Here is a 20,322-nt window from a genome sequence, read left to right as displayed (position 1 = left end):
TGCAAAATAAAATAGCAACAAATTTTTATATATGTTTAATAAATATGTTATTTAATATTAGTTCTAGCTTTTAAAATACAATTTTGAATAAATCATTAATATAGAAGTTATTTATAATAATAAATGCTTATGGAATTATATAAATATATTAAGATTTGTCTGGATAATGTCACAATACTTCAACAGCATAGTTTGGATGCTGTTAGTATTATTGGGCCTACAATTTGAAAAAAATTGTAGACATAAATTCCCACCATTGTCTGTCTTTTTTTATTCTTGAGAATGGAGATAGATAGATAAAGCAGAGACTAGATATGGAAAGCTTAGAGGCAGGACGCACCAATTAACTGTATATGAACTTTCAATGCAATTATTGTAAGTTTTATTGTAAGTGTATTTGAAATACACTTACAATTCTCACAATAAAATCCTTTAACTCAAAGAAAATGAATTATTTGGTAGTTCTCAATGGAATAGCATAGGGATTTAATATCTCCAACTTGAATTTTCTCCAAGTCAAAGATTTGCATCATTTTCTAGCATTTATTTATGTTACTTTCAACTTTCCTGATTCAAATTTTAATATTTATTCTATCTAAAATGTATCTGCAAGACTGATGTCATTAGTTACATGTAACATCTTTCAGCAAAATGTTCAATGGACTGTTCAAAACAAAAAACTATCAAAGATTCTTTATGTAATGCAAGAGAGGTAAAATACAAATCTATTCAGATTGGCATTTTTTGTTCTCTATTGTTCTCTAAATTGAATCATCCATAACTCAAAATTTTTTCCTGACTCTTGGAGCTTCAAGTTAGAGAAGTTTTACTGTATATGCAAAATCCTATACTCTTGGCTGGGAACTAGACTTGACTTTTAATTACGTGATACTTTGAATTATTTGATATTGAAATAATAAGGTTTTACTGTATTAAAATAGTAATATTAAAGTTTATACAAATTTATTAAAGAAATTCTTAAAACTTTAAGTTTCAGGAATAGTATTCAAGAGTTAGAAAGAAGTGTTTTAAATGTTATTGCACAAGGTTTTGATTTAGTGAAAACAGTTAGTCATGGTTTAGAAATATTACAAGCATTTTCAAGTATTTCTGTCAGAGAGGTAAGCATTTTTTTTATTTATTAAAGTATATTTTAACTTTTGTAATGTTATGTAATTATTGTGTAAAGACAATAAGTGCATGTTTAGTGAGTACAGGGCCTCCAAAAGACTCAGTGAGCACAGGGACAACATATGTATTAATTGCTTCAATAGCATGTTTTGCATTTAGGTGTGTTCTTAGTACTGCATATAATCTGCTCTAGTATTCAAGTGTTAATCTTTGTTTCATCTGTGCATTCTGTAAGTTTGGCCTGTTGAAATCCTAAATATTTGTAAAACTCACCCTCTTCCATGATTCAAATGTTAATATTTATTCTATCCAAAATGTACCTGCAAGACTGATGTCATTAGTTACATGTAATATCTTTCAGCAAAATGTTCAATGGACTGTTTAAAACAAAAAACTATCAAAGATTCTTTATGTAATGCAAGAGAGGTAAAATACAAATCTATTCAGATTGACTTGATAATATCTCCACTGTTCTGAAATTAGAGTCTCCTTTCTTCAAAATTCCTTTTTCAATGTGGAGTGTTTTGCATTTGTCTACACCAAATTCCATTTATATATTATATAAGTATGTATGTATAGTTTGTAAGAGATGATGAAGCTGATTCTGTGTGGTGTAAAATTTGATATCATCCACATATAGGAGGTATGATAGTGTAAACAGTGTTATTTTGTTGTCTGATATTATAACCATATTATTATTTTTATTATGTGGTGTTGTTGGAACATATCCAACACAGCATGTATACCAGTGCCTAGCACTATTCTGGACCACAATCAAGGCAATACTACAGAAATGTTTTGTTTGCGTGTTGTTTGTATACATATATATGTGTGTTTAAGAATTTCTTGACTATGTTACATGTGATTTGTATGGAAGCCTTTTGTAGAGTGTATGTGCTGTTATGAAGCCCTAATGTTTTAAAATTTTTGTATGATGTATGTGGTGAGATGTCTGTAAAAGAAAGAATTACAGACATAATAAGTACCCCAACATGAAAAATGGAAAATAGTATTTATTAGTATGGGAAAAAAATATAATTATTAAGCTTAGAGATGTTTATATATGATTGTTTTATCATTAGAATACATTATCTACTAAACTTTGAAATCATGTTTAGTTTATATATGACAACTTTTTCAGACATGTCAGGATACTGTAGTCTCCGCAAGCACGTGGTTTGCGGGTATGAAAGGAAGTGGAAATGAATAGTCGGTAGAAGCGTATAGATAAACAAACAAAGGTTTATTAATTACACACACAAAAAGGGGGAAATGATCGCCTGATTTAAACAGGCAAACAGCGTTCTTAACAAAATTAAGGATGACAATAACACTAGGATTACAACAGTAATTAATCGCGAGACTAAAACTAATACGCGATTAAACCTTAAAAAAACTATACAAACATTTACAAGATGGTAGATACCGTCGCCGTATTTCGTGGGACACGTAGTTACGAAATGAGATTCTTCTCGCTGGTTCTTGTCCTTTTTTTTTTCTTCCTGATCGGCTGCTCTGCTTCGAATCCTTTCTCTCGTATCTTCACCGCTCCAGATCCCCGATCCACGAAACAGAAGAATGAAAAATGCCTCGACACGTGGAAGTCATCCCTTTATATCTCCCACCATCCGGGAGCTTTTTCTTTTCCTCCCACGTGACCCTCCAAATAGCCAATCAAAAACCACGGCACAGCAATGACGACAACAGACGGTACGGTACACAACAAAATGGCCGTGCGTTACATCTAAAACCCGATACAACAACATATACGCGACGCGACATAAACGAAAAAACAAACATATAAATAGAACAATCGAACAAAAAAAAAATACATAAATATATACATATAATTAATAGCGGCGAAGCGCTACATATCTCCCCTCGGAGACGATTAACTACCGTAGTGTAGCCTACGGAAGTCAATCTCACGATGCCTTAGGTTGTACGGTCGCTTGCTTATGCCTTCGTCAGCGCTATTCCCCTGCGGAACGTCGTTACCAACACCCTTTACCCTAACATCACTGCTCCTCAATCTCCTGTTCCATCTCCCATCTTGACCCTCCTCTTCATCCTCTATTTCATGATCGCTAGGTTGCCTTTTTCCTCCCCTTTTTCTCTCCCCACGCCTAGTTTTTTCTACCGGTTCACCGTAGCACATCTTTATACGGTCAACATGGACAGTCTCCCTGTCTTTGAAGTTACACCCTTCTACGCAATACGTAGTCGGGTTCACGACTCTAATGATGCGGAAGGGTCCTTTGTATTTATCCGCGAATTTATTTTTCTTCCCCCCCTTCTTTCTCACCCAGACCTTTTGTCCTACTAAAAACTTCTCCAATTTTCGCCCCTTACTCCCGTATTCTCTTCTTTTCTCGTTAAATTTGGTAGCGCGTTTCCCTGCCGACTCCCTTAGAGCACGAAGTTTTGTGATGAGAAACGTCCTACGCTCGTCAGTCGTGCTTTCATCGACGTGTTGTTCGAAATTTGGAATGCGGGGATCTATTCCATATAACAGGAATGCAGGCGACTCGCCAATTGCCAAGTGGTGCGAATTATTATAAGCGAAGCAGGCCGGATAAATCATCTCATCCCATTCCGCCCCTCCTCTCTCCGAGGACTTTGATATCATCTCTATTAGCGACTTGTTAACTCTTTCACATAACCCGTTTGAACACGGTCTGTAGGCTGTAGTAATGTTTCTCTTGATCCCAAGCCACTTACAACAATCGGAGAACAGGGACGAAAGAAAATTCGTCCCCCTATCCGAGATAATAGTTTCGGGTGCACCATAACGACAGATTATTGAGTTAAAGATAGCATTGCTAACCGACCACGCAGTTTGATCTCTTAAGGGGTGAATCTCTACAAATCTCGTGAAAATATCGATCATCACAAGGATAAAGCTATTCCCTTGACTCGTCGTATTAAGGGGACCTATGATGTCGACGGCGATCTTCTGAAAAGGGGCATTAGCCACCTCATTCTCCTGAAATGGGGCCTTTCCCTTATGAATATTGTGCCTCTGACACTTTTCACAGGTCCTAACCACTTCCTCTACTTTATCCTTTAGGTTTCTGACATAATAATGCTTTTCGATGCTCATCATCGTCTTCCGTACTCCCCAATGCCCCGACAGATTATTATTATGAATAGCCTTGATTAACTCCTTGGAAATGTCTTCCCCCACGCAGACCTGGTTGTGATACTGATCGCGCGCCCTGAAATAACTTTGCCTATATAGGCATTCGTCCACTACTATATACTGTGGCATCTTACTCCTTATGCCGTTACCATCAGGAGTTCTCATTAAATCCCGTTTAATAGGTCCAAAAAATTCGTCTCTGTCTTGCGACAAACGTATATCGTACCTATCAGGGATAACAAATTTCGTGGCCCCTACCTCAACGTGATATACCCCATTAACGTTCCTTGACAAAAAGTCCGCCACATTATTATTCACGCCCTTAACGTGCTGCACCTCGATGTCATAATCCATGAGCTCCATCACCCATCTGATTAAGCGATTGCTTCCGTTTTTGATGTTACTAAGAAAGACCAACGGCTTGTGATCGGAGAGAATTATTGTCCTTTGCCCCAAGATTAAAAACTTAAAATGCCTCAGGGCCATGATTATGGCCAAACACTCCTTTTCTATGGTCGAGTAATTAAGTTCAGCCCCCTGAAACCTCTTACTGAAGTAGCCGATCGGTACTAAGCCCCCTTCTCTGCGTTGCTCTAGCACTGCAGCAGCCGCTATCTTAGAAGCATCGGTGTGTAAGAAAAAGGGTTCATTAAAATTAGGGTGTGCTAATAATGGCGGTGTGGCGATGGCTTCCTTCAACTTTTCGAACCCTTGCTGGCACTCCAGACCCCACACAAATTTTTTTCCCTTCTTTGTTAACTCGGTAAGCGGTGCGGCCAGGTCAGCAAAGGACGGTATAAAATTTCGAAAAAACCCTACCGCGCCAAGGAAACTGCGGACACCTTTCACGCTCTGGGGCGCCCTCACCATTCTTATGGATTCGATGTTACTCGGGTCCGGACGTACTCCCTCCCTACTAATTATGTGCCCTAGATAACTAACTTCTTCCGCTAATATCTGGCATTTTTTTGGGTTAAGTTTAAGGCCTTCGCTATTCAGGGTGCTGATGACGCGATCGAACAAATCAAGGTGGTCCTCTAATGTTTGGGAAAACAAAACGATGTCGTCTTGAAAGACGAAGCAAGAGTTCCCTACGAACTTAGCCAAGATTTTCGTCATGACATATTGAAAAAATCTCCCACTGTTCTTACCCCCTTGAGGCATCCGGCAAAGTTGGTATTTGCCCCAAGGTGTGGAGAACGCGAAAACATGCCTTACCCTGGGATCCAAGGGGATCTGAAAATAACCCGCCTTAAGGTCTAGAACCGAAAAATATTTATTCCCATTAAGCTGAGACAATATGTCATCGATCCTAGCCATCGGAAAAACCTGCGTTTTCGTTATTTCGTTTACCTTCCTCAGATCCAGAGTGACGCGGAGCTCGCCAGAGTCCTTCGGAACGACGTGTATCGGGGAGTTCCACTCTGACGTGCTCTCCTCGCAAATTCCCGCCTTCAGGAGATCATTAATTTGTCTTTTGAGGGCAGGCAAGTAGCTGTATGGGATACGGTATTGCTTAACTTTTATCGGACACTCAGACGTCAATTCAAGGGAGTGCACGTGATCTTTGGTCCCCGATAACTCTGAAACTTCGTTAGCCACAGCGTTTGGATACCTTTTTAACACATCAATCACCCTTTCCTTAACCTTCTCCTCAAGGTGATCCAACTTCCATAACTCCGTCTTATCACCTAGCTCAGTGTTTATATTAATGGAGAAATCCCCACTTCCCCTCAGGTTCGTACTATTCACAACTACTCTGATGCCAGTCAGCAGCTCTGGGTGTTGGCAAATAACATCCATGCCGAAAATTAAGTCATAGTCCGTCCCCTTTGGAAAACTCAAACTAGGAGCCTTAACACATACCCTACACCCGTTCTCGAATCTACAATCGATAATTACAGCCTCATCACTTCTCAGGAGAGCACCTGACATTCCGCTTATACAGGAATCATTAAACACAACCCAGTTTCTATTCTGTTTTCTTATATTTTCAGCTAGCTCGTCTCTAATAACGGTCCTTTCCGCGCCCGTGTCGACTAGGCAAGTAACCATGGTACCTAATATTAGACCTTCGATTGTCGGTAACCCGCGTCTGGATAATTGGATCCTCGTGGTCAGTTCCAATCTCACGCTCTGGCCATCTGTCTGACCTCCCAAATGGCCCTCCATTAGTTTAAATGCCTACGCTTATTGCACTGTCTAGCCAGGTGCCCCTTCTCCCCGCAAGCATAGCATCTTCTCTCATTGCTCCACTTTCTATCGGGATTCCCATTTCCCTTCATACATTCTGTTAACGATGCGACCGACTCCGTCAATGCCCGTATTTGACCCTCGAGCTCTGCAATACGGCTGTTCACGCCATCCTCTTTCTCAGAGGACGAAACCTTATGTTCTGAATTCGTGCACACCTCGCTCATTATTTTCCCTTTTCCGCAAGCCGCCTCAATCTCCTCCTCTTCCTCTGCCCTACATATCGCTTGGTCCAAGGTGTCCGGATGTTTTTGCATTACCTGCCTCCGGATGTCAGTGGCCAAACCTCTCAAAAAACACTCTTTCACAGCGTTATCCCGGAGCGTGGCCAAGTTGCTGTTATGAGCCACGGCGCGCGAGAACAAAGACCTTATGCGGATTCCGTACTCACAGACTTTCTCTCCTCTCTTTTGGGCTATTTTTAGGACTTGACTGAAAGGATCTTGTTCTTTGTCCCTCCGATCGAAGCATTTAATGAGACCCCTCTTTATTTCGTCGTAACTCGTGATGCCTTGGTCCCTTAGGTCAAAAAACACCGACAGCGGTTCACCCTTAAGCCTGGCCTGAACCACGGTTACTTTGACTTGCTCCTCCCAACCTGCGAGAGACGCCACGTTTTCCACCGTTTGAAAGAAGCGACATATATCCAAAACATCGCCTGGCGAATTCGTAAAGCATGGGATCATCCCCATGAACCCGGTAACAATAGGGACATTACTGATCCCCTCCATTGCCAATCCGGATGATACTACAGTATGGCTTTCCATAAGGAAAAGAAAAAATTTTCAAACCCGAAGATGTGCAGCGCAGCGACGAATACGTTACACAAATAGTAGGGCCTGGAATGTGCGACGGACTGAACGAAAATGAAATGAGGGGATGTACGCTAAACCGACTATTCACTATCCTGTCGCGGACGCCAATGTAGTCTCCGCAAGCACGTGGTTTGCGGGTATGAAAGGAAGTGGAAATGAATAGTCGGTAGAAGCGTATAGATAAACAAACAAAGGTTTATTAATTACACACACAAAAAGGGGGAAATGATCGCCTGATTTAAACAGGCAAACAGCGTTCTTAACAAAATTAAGGATGACAATAACACTAGGATTACAACAGTAATTAATCGCGAGACTAAAACTAATACGCGATTAAACCTTAAAAAAACTATACAAACATTTACAAGATGGTAGATACCGTCGCCGTATTTCGTGGGACACGTAGTTACGAAATGAGATTCTTCTCGCTGGTTCTTGTCCTTTTTTTTTTCTTCCTGATCGGCTGCTCTGCTTCGAATCCTTTCTCTCGTATCTTCACCGCTCCAGATCCCCGATCCACGAAACAGAAGAATGAAAAATGCCTCGACACGTGGAAGTCATCCCTTTATATCTCCCACCATCCGGGAGCTTTTTCTTTTCCTCCCACGTGACCCTCCAAATAGCCAATCAAAAACCACGGCACAGCAATGACGACAACAGACGGTACGGTACACAACAAAATGGCCGTGCGTTACATCTAAAACCCGATACAACAACATATACGCGACGCGACATAAACGAAAAAACAAACATATAAATAGAACAATCGAACAAAAAAAAAATACATAAATATATACATATAATTAATAGCGGCGAAGCGCTACAATACTTTCAGACAAATTGGAGAACTTGTAACATAGCTCTTTTCTTCAATTCAAGGTTTTGTAATTTAGATTAATTAGATTGTGTTGATGAATATAAAAATTAAAGTTCAAAATCTTTGAATACAAACTTCTTGATTTTAAATATTGGTGAATACAATTAGTAAAATGTTCTTGCAAACTGGGATTGCAGATTTTCAAATTTTCTTAACTTAACAAAAGAAATGTCAATATTGTTATAATATCAATATTGACATATTTTTGCCAAATAATAATAATCTAATTTTTTCTTTGTAATTTAGTTATATAGGTGATGAATTTGTGATAATTATATGACAGTAGTTTGATGTCTCTTCATTATAAAGTAAAAAATATTTGTAATTATAAAAAATACCTTACATTGTCATAAAAATTATATCAGTTAAAAATCTTATCATCACAAAGTTTGATATGTATATATGCAGATGACAGATGAATGGTGCCTACTATTGGACATGTTCATAAAATAATATTTTATAATAGCAATATGTTTTCACATGATATTACCTCTCACAATATTTTATTATAATAATATCAATTATTATGATCTTTTTATGTATAGATGTTTTATAGTCAACAGTATCTTAACAATGATATATTTGTTTATTTTCATACTATGAATAAGTGTAAGACACTGTTTATCATTATCTAGTAATTTTTAAAATTTTGTGTATTGATTATTTTTCATAATTTAAAATGTATTGATTTCTTATAATTTATATACTTACTACTTTTTTAAATATTAAAGACTTACAAATATTCAAATATGATTAATGTTAATCATATCATTTATTTTTTTTTAGGAAGTTTCACGAGGCATTAATAAATTTGTTTCACAGATATATATACTCTTCAACAAAGAACTTGATGCTGTAAAACTTGATTTATTAAATAAAAAAGTCCTTTTGCATCCACTTGCTCCAAAATATAGTGGAATGGCTCATTGGGCATACTTACTTTTACAAAGAATTCAAATTCCTATGCAGGTAATATATAGTAGTTATTAATAATTTTGGTATTTTGATCAATTTTACTGGTAATTACTTTTTAATATGAATTTGCAATTATTATTTCAAATTATAGAAATGAAAAAATATTTTTTAAACTTGTAAGTTTTAAAATCTTTAATTCTGTTATAAGTATAATAAATATACTGTAATTTTATGTGGTCAATCTGAGGCTTATTCAGAGAAAAGCTAATTTGCAAAAGGGTATAAGCTTTACAATGAGATAAGTTATATGTGGATTTTATGCTGAGAGGTTGCTAAATTTTAATCACAAATTAAAACTGATTCACTCTATAATTATTTTATATTTAATTTTTTCTGAGTTTATTTTATTATTATTATTGTAAAAAGGAAGTTAGTCATAAAATAAAAATTATAAATTGTATTTATTTATTTTTATACTTAATTTACATAATGGGATAGTTCATAAATACCTGCAATTGAATTATGGGAATTGCCAGTGAGTGCAGAGATGAATTTCTCCATATTTCATAAGGATTTCTCTGTAGCCATTGTATCCTGTTAAGGATTGTAAAGCTCGAGCCACTAGAGAGCGCACGAGCTCTATATAAAAACAATTGGCGGGCTCTCTGAAGCTCTCTTTCTTTCTTTCTCCATTCTTCACTCTGTATGTGTGTCGTGAATAAAATAATTGTTAGTGTTACTGATAAGTCGTCTCCTTATTTGGATTACAACAGGTTATAGGCCCAGAAGAACACCAAAGTAGTCGACAAATATGTTAAGGAAGAAAGTATTAAAAAAAAAATTTTTTTTTGAATCAGTCTAAACGTCAAGATAATGGAAAACAATATGGCAACCACCTTACCACAATTACAGGATGGAACTTTTCTAACTGGAGATTTTGAGTAGAAACTATTTTAGAAGAAAAAGGAGTAAAAGACCTTGTTGGTGAACAAGTAGTAGAGACTAATGGAATAACTGAGGCAGAAAAGAAAAGATTCATCAAAAGAGATGCCAAAGCCAGAAGCATAATCATGCAGTGTCTAATGGACAGACATTTAGAATGCGTTAAAGATTTGAAAACAGCTCAAGAAATGATGAAATCTCTTATGAACGTCTTTGAATAAAAAAGTACATTTTCTAAACTATATATAAGAAGAAAATTATTGTCACTTAAGTGTGAAGATGATGACTTGCAGAATCACTTCGTAACATTTGACAGACTCATAAGGGAATTGGAGTCGATCGGCACAATAATGGAAGATAGCGACAAGGTAAGCCACCTTCTTCTAACTATGCCTCAGAAATACGATACTGTAATTATGGCCCTTGAGACAATGACGACTAGTGTAACCTTGGAATTCATAAAAAGTAGGCTATTAGATGCCAAAGTTAAATTTAAGAATTCGGAACATGGAGAGAAGACTGAAAGTCACCCTTGTTTTTTAGGAGTGGGAAATAAAGGTTGTTTTATTTGTGGAGATTGTCGACATTTAAAGTATAATTATCCTAAAAGAGGAGAGAGAGTATTCACTCAGGCCATAGTGCCAGAGGGAAAGGGAAAAGTGGTGGAAATAAATGTAGAAAGAATTGGAGAAACAATTATCAGAATAATGGAAGTAACCAGAGAAATTATGAAGAGAGAGCAAATATAACATCACATGAAAAGGAAATATCCTTTGTGGCATATAATGACACAGAACATGATGCAAATATTGGACAAGAAAGCATCATACATTTTGTATTGGATTCAGGAGCAATAGACCTCCTAGTTCAAGAGAATACTGCTACTTATATGACAGATATAAAGTCTAACCAAACCAATAAGCATAAATGTAGCAAATGGAGAAAAACTTCTGGCACAAGAGAGAGGCAAGATAAAACTATCTTATAATAATAAAAATATTGTTCTGACTGCTCTTACTGTACCAAAGATTTCTCGTAACTTGTTATCTGTAAGGAAAATTAATGACACTGGAAAAAGGGTTATTTTTGAAAGAAAAAAAGCTGTTATAATGCACAGCAATTTTCACATGGATTCACAGAGTTTACCATAAGAAATAATATACAATGCCTCAAAATGGAAGCCAATGACTTATGGCATAGAAGATTAGGCCACCTAAACTACCGTGATCTGAAATTAATGAATCGGCCATGTCCCAACCAACCCTGTGGATCATGCATAAAGGGCAAAGCTACTAGATTACCATTCAAAAGGACTGAACACAGATCACACAGAATAGGAGAATTATGGCACACAGATATATGTGGACCCATAAATCCAAATACTATAAATGGCAAAAAATATTTCCAAACAATAACAGATGATTTCTCACATTTTACTGTAGTATATCTCTTAAAAAACAAAGGAGAAGCAGCACTCAATATAATGAACTACGTCAGAGAGATACATGCTCAATTTGAAAAATGAGTAAGTCGTATTAGATGGGACAATGGAGGTGAATTTTCCTCTAGGATGTTGAAAGACTTCTGTAAAAACAAAGGAATAAGAATGGAATACACAACAGCCTACACACCTCAGCAAGGAGGATTGACAGAAAGAATGAATAGGACACTCTTGGATAAAGCAAGAACTATGTTTGAAGACAGTGATTTACCTAAACAGCTGTGGGGAGAGGCAATTTGTACAGCAGCTTATCAGGTAAATCAATCCCCTATAGCAGCACTCAATGGAAATATTCCTTCAAGAATATGGTATGGGAAGGTTGATTTATCAAAACTAAAAGTATTCGGTTGTCAAGCCTGGTGATATAAGTTACCACAATCTACAAAGTTAGAATCACATGCCAAGGAAGTCAGAATGGTAGGATACAGTGGGTCAGGATACAGAGTCTGGGATCCAAAAGAAAATGAAATCCTAATAGGTAGAGATGTAAAATTCAATAAAACTCCTATGCCAATATACTACAGAACTCAAAGTGATGATGACTTCTGTGCAAGAGACAAAGAAGAGGACATCAAAACTAATAGTGATCATGAAAAGATAAATCAACATGAACAAGAAACACAAGAAAGGGAAATAAGAAAAAGAACTATAAAATTACCATAGAAATATAATAATTACAAAATGCATATTGCATACTGCTTATATTCTAAAGATCCAGAAACCTATGAAGAGACAGTTGAGTCGGAAAAAGAATGGAAAGATGCCATAGAAAAGGAACTAGAAACTCACCTAAAATTTGGCACCTGGACTGAAACAACACTTCCAAAAGATAAAGATCCAATAGAAACCAAGTGGGTGTTTAAAACAAAATCAGATGGAACAAAGAAAGCACGACTCGTTGCAAAAGGATATCAGAAAGAAGAATTTAATAACTCATATGCACCAGTAGTAAGAATATCAACAGTTAGAATACTCCTATCAAAGGCAATTAATGAAAACTGGAAGATAACCCAACTTGATGTGCCAACTGCATTTTTAAACAGTGAACTGAAAGTTGATGTATACATTAAGCCTCCAAAAGGTGTAATAACAAACAGCGAAGCTTTAAAATTAAAAAACGCATTATATGGATTGAGAGAAGCACCTCGATGTTGGAATGAGTGTTTTAATGACTTTGCCATCAAAAATGGACTAACTCGTTCAAACTATAATTTTTGCTTATATATTAGAAATAGTATACATTTGATTGTTTTTGTAGATGATATTTTGTTATTTGGAGAAGCTGATAAGCTAATAAGCAACTTAAGAACAGAATTTAGTGCAAAATCAATGGGAGAGCCAAAGAACTTTCTAGGAATAGACATCACTATGTACAAAAATACACTATCGTTATCACAAGAAAGTATTATCAAAAAACTTAATAAAGTTCAAAATGAAAGAATGCAAAGATGTTCTAACTCTGATGGAACATGGATTTCAGGCTGATCTTTCAGAAGAAACTTTGAGAGTTTCATTTAGAGAATTAATGGGAATCTTAGTGTACATGGCACACACTACTCGTCCAGACATTGTTTTTGCTGTTTCCTACTTGAGTAGACATCTTGATAAACCTACTGGAGCACTTTGGATGGCAGGAAAAAGAATACTGAGATATCTTAAACAAAAGACCTAATGTTAAACTATTCAGTTTGCACAGATGAAAAGCTGATTGCATTTTCAGATGCAGATTGGGCAGGAGACAAAAATGACAGGAAGTGGTTATGCAATTTTTTACAACAATAATCTTATATCCTGGTCGTCCAAAAAACAACAATCTGTTGCACTATCTACAGCAGAGTCAGAATATTTAGCATCTGCAGCAATTGCCACTGAACTTATCAACCTTCAAGGGATACTATTGGAATTAAACTCTGGAAGAAAAATTGTAATAGTCATGAACATGGATAATCAAAGTGCCATCAGAATGATTGAAAGCTATGAAAATAGCAAAAGGTCAAAACATATCAATATAGGGACACACTTCATTAAAGACCTAGTAGCCAAAAATCTTTTGAGTTTAGGCTGTGTTCCCTCGAGTGATAACATAGCAGATACTTTTACTAAACCATTGTGTTCAAAGAGATTCATTTGGCTTAGAAAACATCTGGGGGGTATATTCAAGACATCAGATTGTATAATGCGTAACTAATGCAATTTCATAATGTAAACCTTTTGAAATTGAGGGGTGGTGTTAAGGATTGTAAAGCTCGAGCCACCAGAAGATGCACAAGCTCTATATAAAAACAATTGACAGGCTCTCCAAAGTTCTCTTTCTTTCTTCTCCATTCTTCACTCTGTATGTGTGTCGTGAATAAAATAATTGTTAGTGTTACTGATCAGTCGTCTCCTTATTTGGATTACAACATATTCTACTATGTAAGGCATCTTTAAATGTGAATTAGTGAAGGCAATACACAAGTGCACATGTATGTTTACACTATTGCACTAGACTATTGTTCTTGCTAATGCATGCTCAGATTAAAAATTATTTAAATTTTATACAAATGTTAGTTTCATTAATGTAAAACAGATTTCTAAGTTACAGAGTTCAAAAAATAAAGCAAAAAGGTAATGTCATCTTTAGTTTTAATTTTGTTAATTATTATTTTGATTAATTTAATTATAGGATTAATTTTATTAATTCTGTTTATCTTGTTATTTGATATAACAAGATAAATTATTTTTATATAATAAAACTTTTTATTTTAAATCTTAATAATTCAATGATTCTAAAAAGATGAAACTGTTAATTAGAAAAAATATAACAAATTAAAAACTTTAATTTGCAAAATATGAGATATTTGTTAACAAATAGCATTGTCTATAAATGTGACAGAATAATTCATTATTACACTTCACTTTTAGAATGAAATTGACATTAAGTAACATTAATGTGAAATAATAATAATGAATTTAAGGAGAAAGTTTTCCTTATGCCAAAACAACTATGTCAAAGTGGTTGCATAGAAATTACAATTCTGTTGAAATAATCTGAAAATTAACATCATTATTACAGAATATTTAGGCTTGGTTGTTTATGTATATCTGCAATGATCAGTTAACAGAAATAAAACAGAAAAAGAAATATTTTAGTGCTTGAGATTGTAACTTCTAAACTACATACCAGTATTTATCTTGCTTTCAATGGCTGCTTCAGAAGCAAGGGATATACAATAGGGCAGGTTATGTGAAGGTTTTATTTTCATTCTTGCAATTTTCTGTGAAGTATATGCCACTGTAAATTAGCCATACAAAATTACAGTAATTGTTAAAAACTTACCAGTTTGTTTCATAATAGATATTTTTGTTACTAAAAAAAAAATGACTTTTACAGAATATTTATAATCTATATTATAATTTTGATAAGCTTTCTTTTTATTAATTATTTCTTCACAAAAATTTTTATAAAGTTGGGTTTGCCTTAAATAAACATAAACAGCTATTGGCATATATTTAGCTATGAATTTATTTTATAAATGATGGATGGCTTAGATCAGCCATTTTCAACTTTTTCTTGGCCATTATTCCCTTTATGCTTTTCTCAACTTTTTCAAGATTTCCTTCATTGCCTCTGTTACCATATTATTGCCCTCAACCTCTTAACTAGCAGAAACCAACATCCAACTGCAGAAAAAATCAGAAGGGATTTACATGCTTCCAGTTGCACTTTTGACATTAACTGGATCAGAGCACACCAGGGTGAGCAGGGAAATGAGAGAGCGGATACTCTGGCCAAGGAGGCTGCCACGGACAAATCCCTCTCCATTTCGTATTGCAAACTGAGTCAACGCACACTCCGCAACTTTCTGCGTAAAGAGACTCTTACTCTCTGGCAGCAAAGCTGGGACCAACATGAAGATCATATAACTCACACCTTTATTCCTAATCTCGAGACATTCCTGCAAAATAGTTGGTACACCCCCAACTACTATAATTCTCAAGTATTCACAAATCACGGAAGGTATGCTGCTTATCTGGTCAGGTTTGCCCACGGCACATCACCACTGTGCCCGACTTGCAACGTTGGGGATGGTGCTCTACACTACCTAAATGACTGCATGATATTGGATCAGCATAGACTCGAGTTACAGCTTTTACTTCGGGAGCAGGGTGTGGGGTGGCCCTGCGATCCGGCTGACTTCTGGAGGACACGGGAAATTTTCCAGGCTTTCGACAACCTGGCTAGAAAGATTAGCCAAATCACACATAACCTCACTTTCCGCTAGGGGTACCGCGAGTGTTCTGTCCTTTTGTGCTGTCCCTATGCGCTGGCACTGTAAGAGCGAAGGCATGCTCGCACAGCCAGCTGGGTTCCTTACTCCTGTTTGTTGGTACGGTTTTACCGACACGCGCAAAGTTTGTCGCGCGGTTAACTGTTAATTCACTCTCAATTCTTTCATTTATGTCTGTGAAAATTTATATATCAGCATACCTGTAAATTTACCTGCCTTTATTCCCGGTAGTGCCCAAAGCGGAACCGGGACATGTACTAAAATTGGTACTTAATAAACTTAAAATGAATGAATGAATGTTACCATATTATTATGATTTTTGATCATACAATCAACACTTTTAGACATACATACATACATACAGTACATTAGTTTGTTCTGGTGTAATCAATAAAGTTTCATATCATGACCTTAAAGTACAGACACAGACCAATCACAAGCCTGTCTGCCAAAGACTAGAAACACATAAATAACATTAGATAACAACAAGGAATGCTGACTTAATACATAAAAAACAAAATAATACCAAAATCAATGAAAGTGCTTAGAAAATAAAAACATATGCATTGAAACTCTCAAACGAAAACTTGCATCCAACTCAAAAGACTAAAACAATAGAAAACATGTACTCTATGAAAACATCAAAATAAACTATTCACAAGCAATGAGATATATTTTTACAGAACAAACCAATCAAACAATAGCAGAACAATGAAATGCTAACAAGAAAACAATTTACAGATTATTGGTTTGCTTTTTGATTTAATCTAGTTACACACAAAGATGAAGCAAGTTCAATTAAGAAGAAAGAACAAAACATGCCAAACTTTTCATTGGTCTACTCTTATTTTTCTTTACTCATCTGCCCTACCATCCTCTTTTCTACACATTTTTATCCATTTTCATATTATGATGATAATTTGAGGATATTGAGGACTATATTATAAGAATATGAATTTCTTTGACAATTCTACTACTTTAACAGTTCCTCTTATTGTTTCATTCTTGATCTTATCCAATCTTATCACTTCAAGCATCCATCAAAACATTTTTAATTTCTATTATATCCATTATTTTCCTGAGACTTCTTTACAGTCCCTGTTTCAATCAAATATGTTACTTCAGACCTCATTAGTATCTTATATACTTTTTCTTTTTAGTTTCACATTAACTCTTACATTGAACAATACATACAAAACTTTTTTCCAGTTTCTTTGTTCTTCTTGTATCCATCAGTTTATCACTCTAGCCAGTTCTTTATCCTCTGATATATGGCATCACAGGTATTTGACTTCTTTCTCATATTAATTTTTCCGAAGTAAATGCACTTTTCCATTTTGGTATAGTCTATTTAACTAGATATATTCCATTTTCGTTGTGCTGATCTTAAGTTATATCTTCCAATGAATATTATAATAAAAAAAAAAAGATTAAATTAATTTTATTAAGAGTTTTCTGGAAATGTATTGTTTTAAAATCTTGTTTTCTCTGAGCAAGAGGTATTCATATTATTATAAAAATATGTTTGAAAATGATTTTTCACAAATATATCTGTAATTACTTTATTCAACTACAAAAATATTTTGAATAAAAATAAAAATCTAAAATATTCTTGTGTCTGTGTTTCAATATGTGTATCAAAATATTCTTATGTATTTTTATGTTCAAAAATAGAAAGCACAAATATACACAACCATGCTGCTTCAGATATTAATAAATATAAAAGACTTCTTTATAGAATATAACAATACAATCACAAATGTTTTTAGGCTCACAATCCACCATTAATGGAACAAAATCTAAAAGTAGTAGTGTTTCCTTAAAGATGACATACATGTATGAATTAATTTTTCTGAAACAAGATAAAGAAGATGAAAAAATTATAATCATTTGTCTAAGCACAAATTCACTTTTAATATTATAGCTTTCTTATATAATTTATTATACATAAAGATATAGAAATAGTAAGTATTATTTTATTGAAAATTCTTGATAAAATGGAATATGTAATTAAATGGTAAAATTTCATAATAAAATTGTTTATTTTCAACATTATATGATTATTTATTTTAATTGTTATTGTATAAAGTTAAATCTGAGATTTCAATTGTTTTAATATTTGATTTCAGGAATTAAAAGAAGCAAATTGGTTATTAAAATCAGATATGGAAGAAGATGCATTAATCAAATATCAACAACTTTTTCTTATGTTAAAAGATTTTATACAGTATCAATATAACCAGTGGTGCAAAATTTCAGAAAAAGTAAGTTACAATAGAACCTCACTTAACGACCACCTTGCATAATGAGTATTTTGCATAATAAGCAAAACAAAATTGAAAAAATGACTCGCTTAATGAGTGATGTTTCACATAATGAGTGACGGGGAGAGGGAAAATCCCAGATTGTGCGCATGCTCCATTAGTCTGTGTTTAGCACCTGTTCCAATAACATCTTAGTGTCACTTGTGATCAAACATTTTTTCAAACTTGTGTTCAGACATATTACGCATAAACATCAACAACCATCGCCTGTTGTATAATAAACACGTCAAACGATATGCCAAATTCTTGGGCTATGTAAAGGCTATAATTAAATATTATAAATTAAATAATTTGACTAGAGGTAGGCAGTTATGCTGCCATCTCATATTAAATTTAATGACCAATTCCAACTTAAATTTTAGAAATATCTAAACTAAATTTAATTATTTATAATTATTAAATTCAATACGAGATGGCAGCATAACTGCCTACCTCTAGTCAAATTATTTAATTTATAATATTTAATTATAACCTTTACATAGCCAAGAATTTGGAATAACGTTTGGGGTGTTTATCAAACATATTAACTGTGATTTTTTTTTTTTTTTTTTTTTTTTGTTTCTGCAAATCGAATTCTCATTCCAGGATGGTTCATCCTGCACTAGAAGAAAAGATGATGATGATTCAAGCTCCTTAACAATGTATATTGTGTAATTGTCTTTGAAGAAACATTATACATAAAATATTTGAGTATTTTTTTGGTATGGAATGCATTATTGTATTGTACATTAATTTATATGAGAAAAATTGTTTTGCTTAATGAGTATTTTGCATTATGAGTAAGATTCTGGAATGAATTATGCTCGTTAAGTGAGGTTTCACTGTATATTTATTATATAAAAAGATACTTCAGATGTAATTTTGAATATTTTTTATTTAAAAAAAGCCAATAATAAAACTATCTTTTAATTTCCTTTAGATAAATTTTTTCAAATGCACATTCTTGTTTCATATATATACAATAGACCCCCCTATAACACAGTAGATATGTTCTGTGTTATATGAATTCCATGTTGTACAAGTCACTTAGATTTTACAACTACATGAGCCGTTCACAGCCTGGCACTTGTGCAGTTTAGGGGTATGGCTGTTTGAATGGTTTTCTTCTTTATGGAAGAAAACCATTCAAACAGCCATAATCGATTCTAGACTAATTTGACTCGAACATTTCCAAAACATGTAAAATTTTTTGGGAATAACCCATATAAACTATGCTATAAACTATGCTATAAACAAAAAATTGTAGGAATACTTATCGAATGTGCACCGTTCGAAGATGCCATTGCTTAAGCTTGTTTTCGTCGCGGAGCGGCTCATCGAATGGTGGACACGTTTGATGAGCCGCTTAATAAAATTGTAAATTGTAAATTTCTTGCTAAGTTATTTTTTCTGCGAAAAATTCGCTAAACCTTGAAGACATCATTAATAGAAATATAATTTTTATCGCCATTGAATAATAAATGTTTTTTAGTAGGTCCAATGCTTGTTTAAACTCAACGGTTTGTGCAATGTCCACTATGGTCCAGATTCGACCAATCCTGTCGAGACATGAGTCGGCCATGAAATCTGTCTCATTCTTTTACTGTGTTTTACGAGCCTCTTTAAGCGTGTTACTTGAACACAATCGCAATTTTTCCACCGTGTTTTATGAACCTGTGTTATAGGGGGTCTACTGTATAAACAAACTTATATTATTTCAGGATAGAATTTTTTTGAGTTTTATTACAAAGCAATTAAAGTATTTTTATTATTGACATTATATTCTTTTTGTCAATAGCTAACTTTTTATATGTAAAACTTCTTCCATAAGTTTAAGGTGATAGTCAATAAATCTGCCTTTATAGGAATGCTTGAGCAATTTTCAATTTACTTGTGAAAAATAGATTGACTTAATGTATTGTATTTATTCCAATACAGGGCATCATTGAATGTAAGACTCGCCTTAATTTCTACATGCTCACAAACAGATTTTTTTTTTAAATAGACAACTTGAGACAAATTTATGTTAACATAATCAGTATGTATTACACAGTTAAGTAAGTTATATATCACTGTCTTTTCTTGGTAACAGTGTCAGAAATCTTTTCACTTTTTATAGTAGTTCTTTTGAATCAGCATTTTGGATTCAATGCTTACAACTTCCCAAACATT

General features: G+C 34.4%; 1 protein-coding gene across 1 annotated transcript in view; it reads left to right on the top strand.

The window, feature by feature from the left end:
- LOC136980687 (dynein axonemal heavy chain 2-like) overlaps positions 1-20,322 on the top strand; it is a 647,596-nt gene that overhangs the window by 299,799 nt on the left and 327,475 nt on the right. The window contains exons 6-8 of the mRNA XM_067276853.1: positions 992-1,121; positions 9,005-9,187; positions 17,977-18,111. Of these exons, the coding sequence (XP_067132954.1) occupies positions 992-1,121; positions 9,005-9,187; positions 17,977-18,111 (448 nt within the window). The remainder of the gene's footprint in view (positions 1-991; positions 1,122-9,004; positions 9,188-17,976; positions 18,112-20,322) is intronic.

This window comes from Centruroides vittatus, unplaced genomic scaffold, assembly GCF_030686945.1.
Source record: "Centruroides vittatus isolate TY-2023 unplaced genomic scaffold, ASM3068694v2 contig_717, whole genome shotgun sequence".
In the NCBI taxonomy this organism is placed as follows: Eukaryota; Metazoa; Arthropoda; class Arachnida; order Scorpiones; family Buthidae; genus Centruroides; species Centruroides vittatus.
Note: the sequence above shows the minus strand (reverse complement) of the source record. Positions and strands in the feature narration are given on the sequence as shown.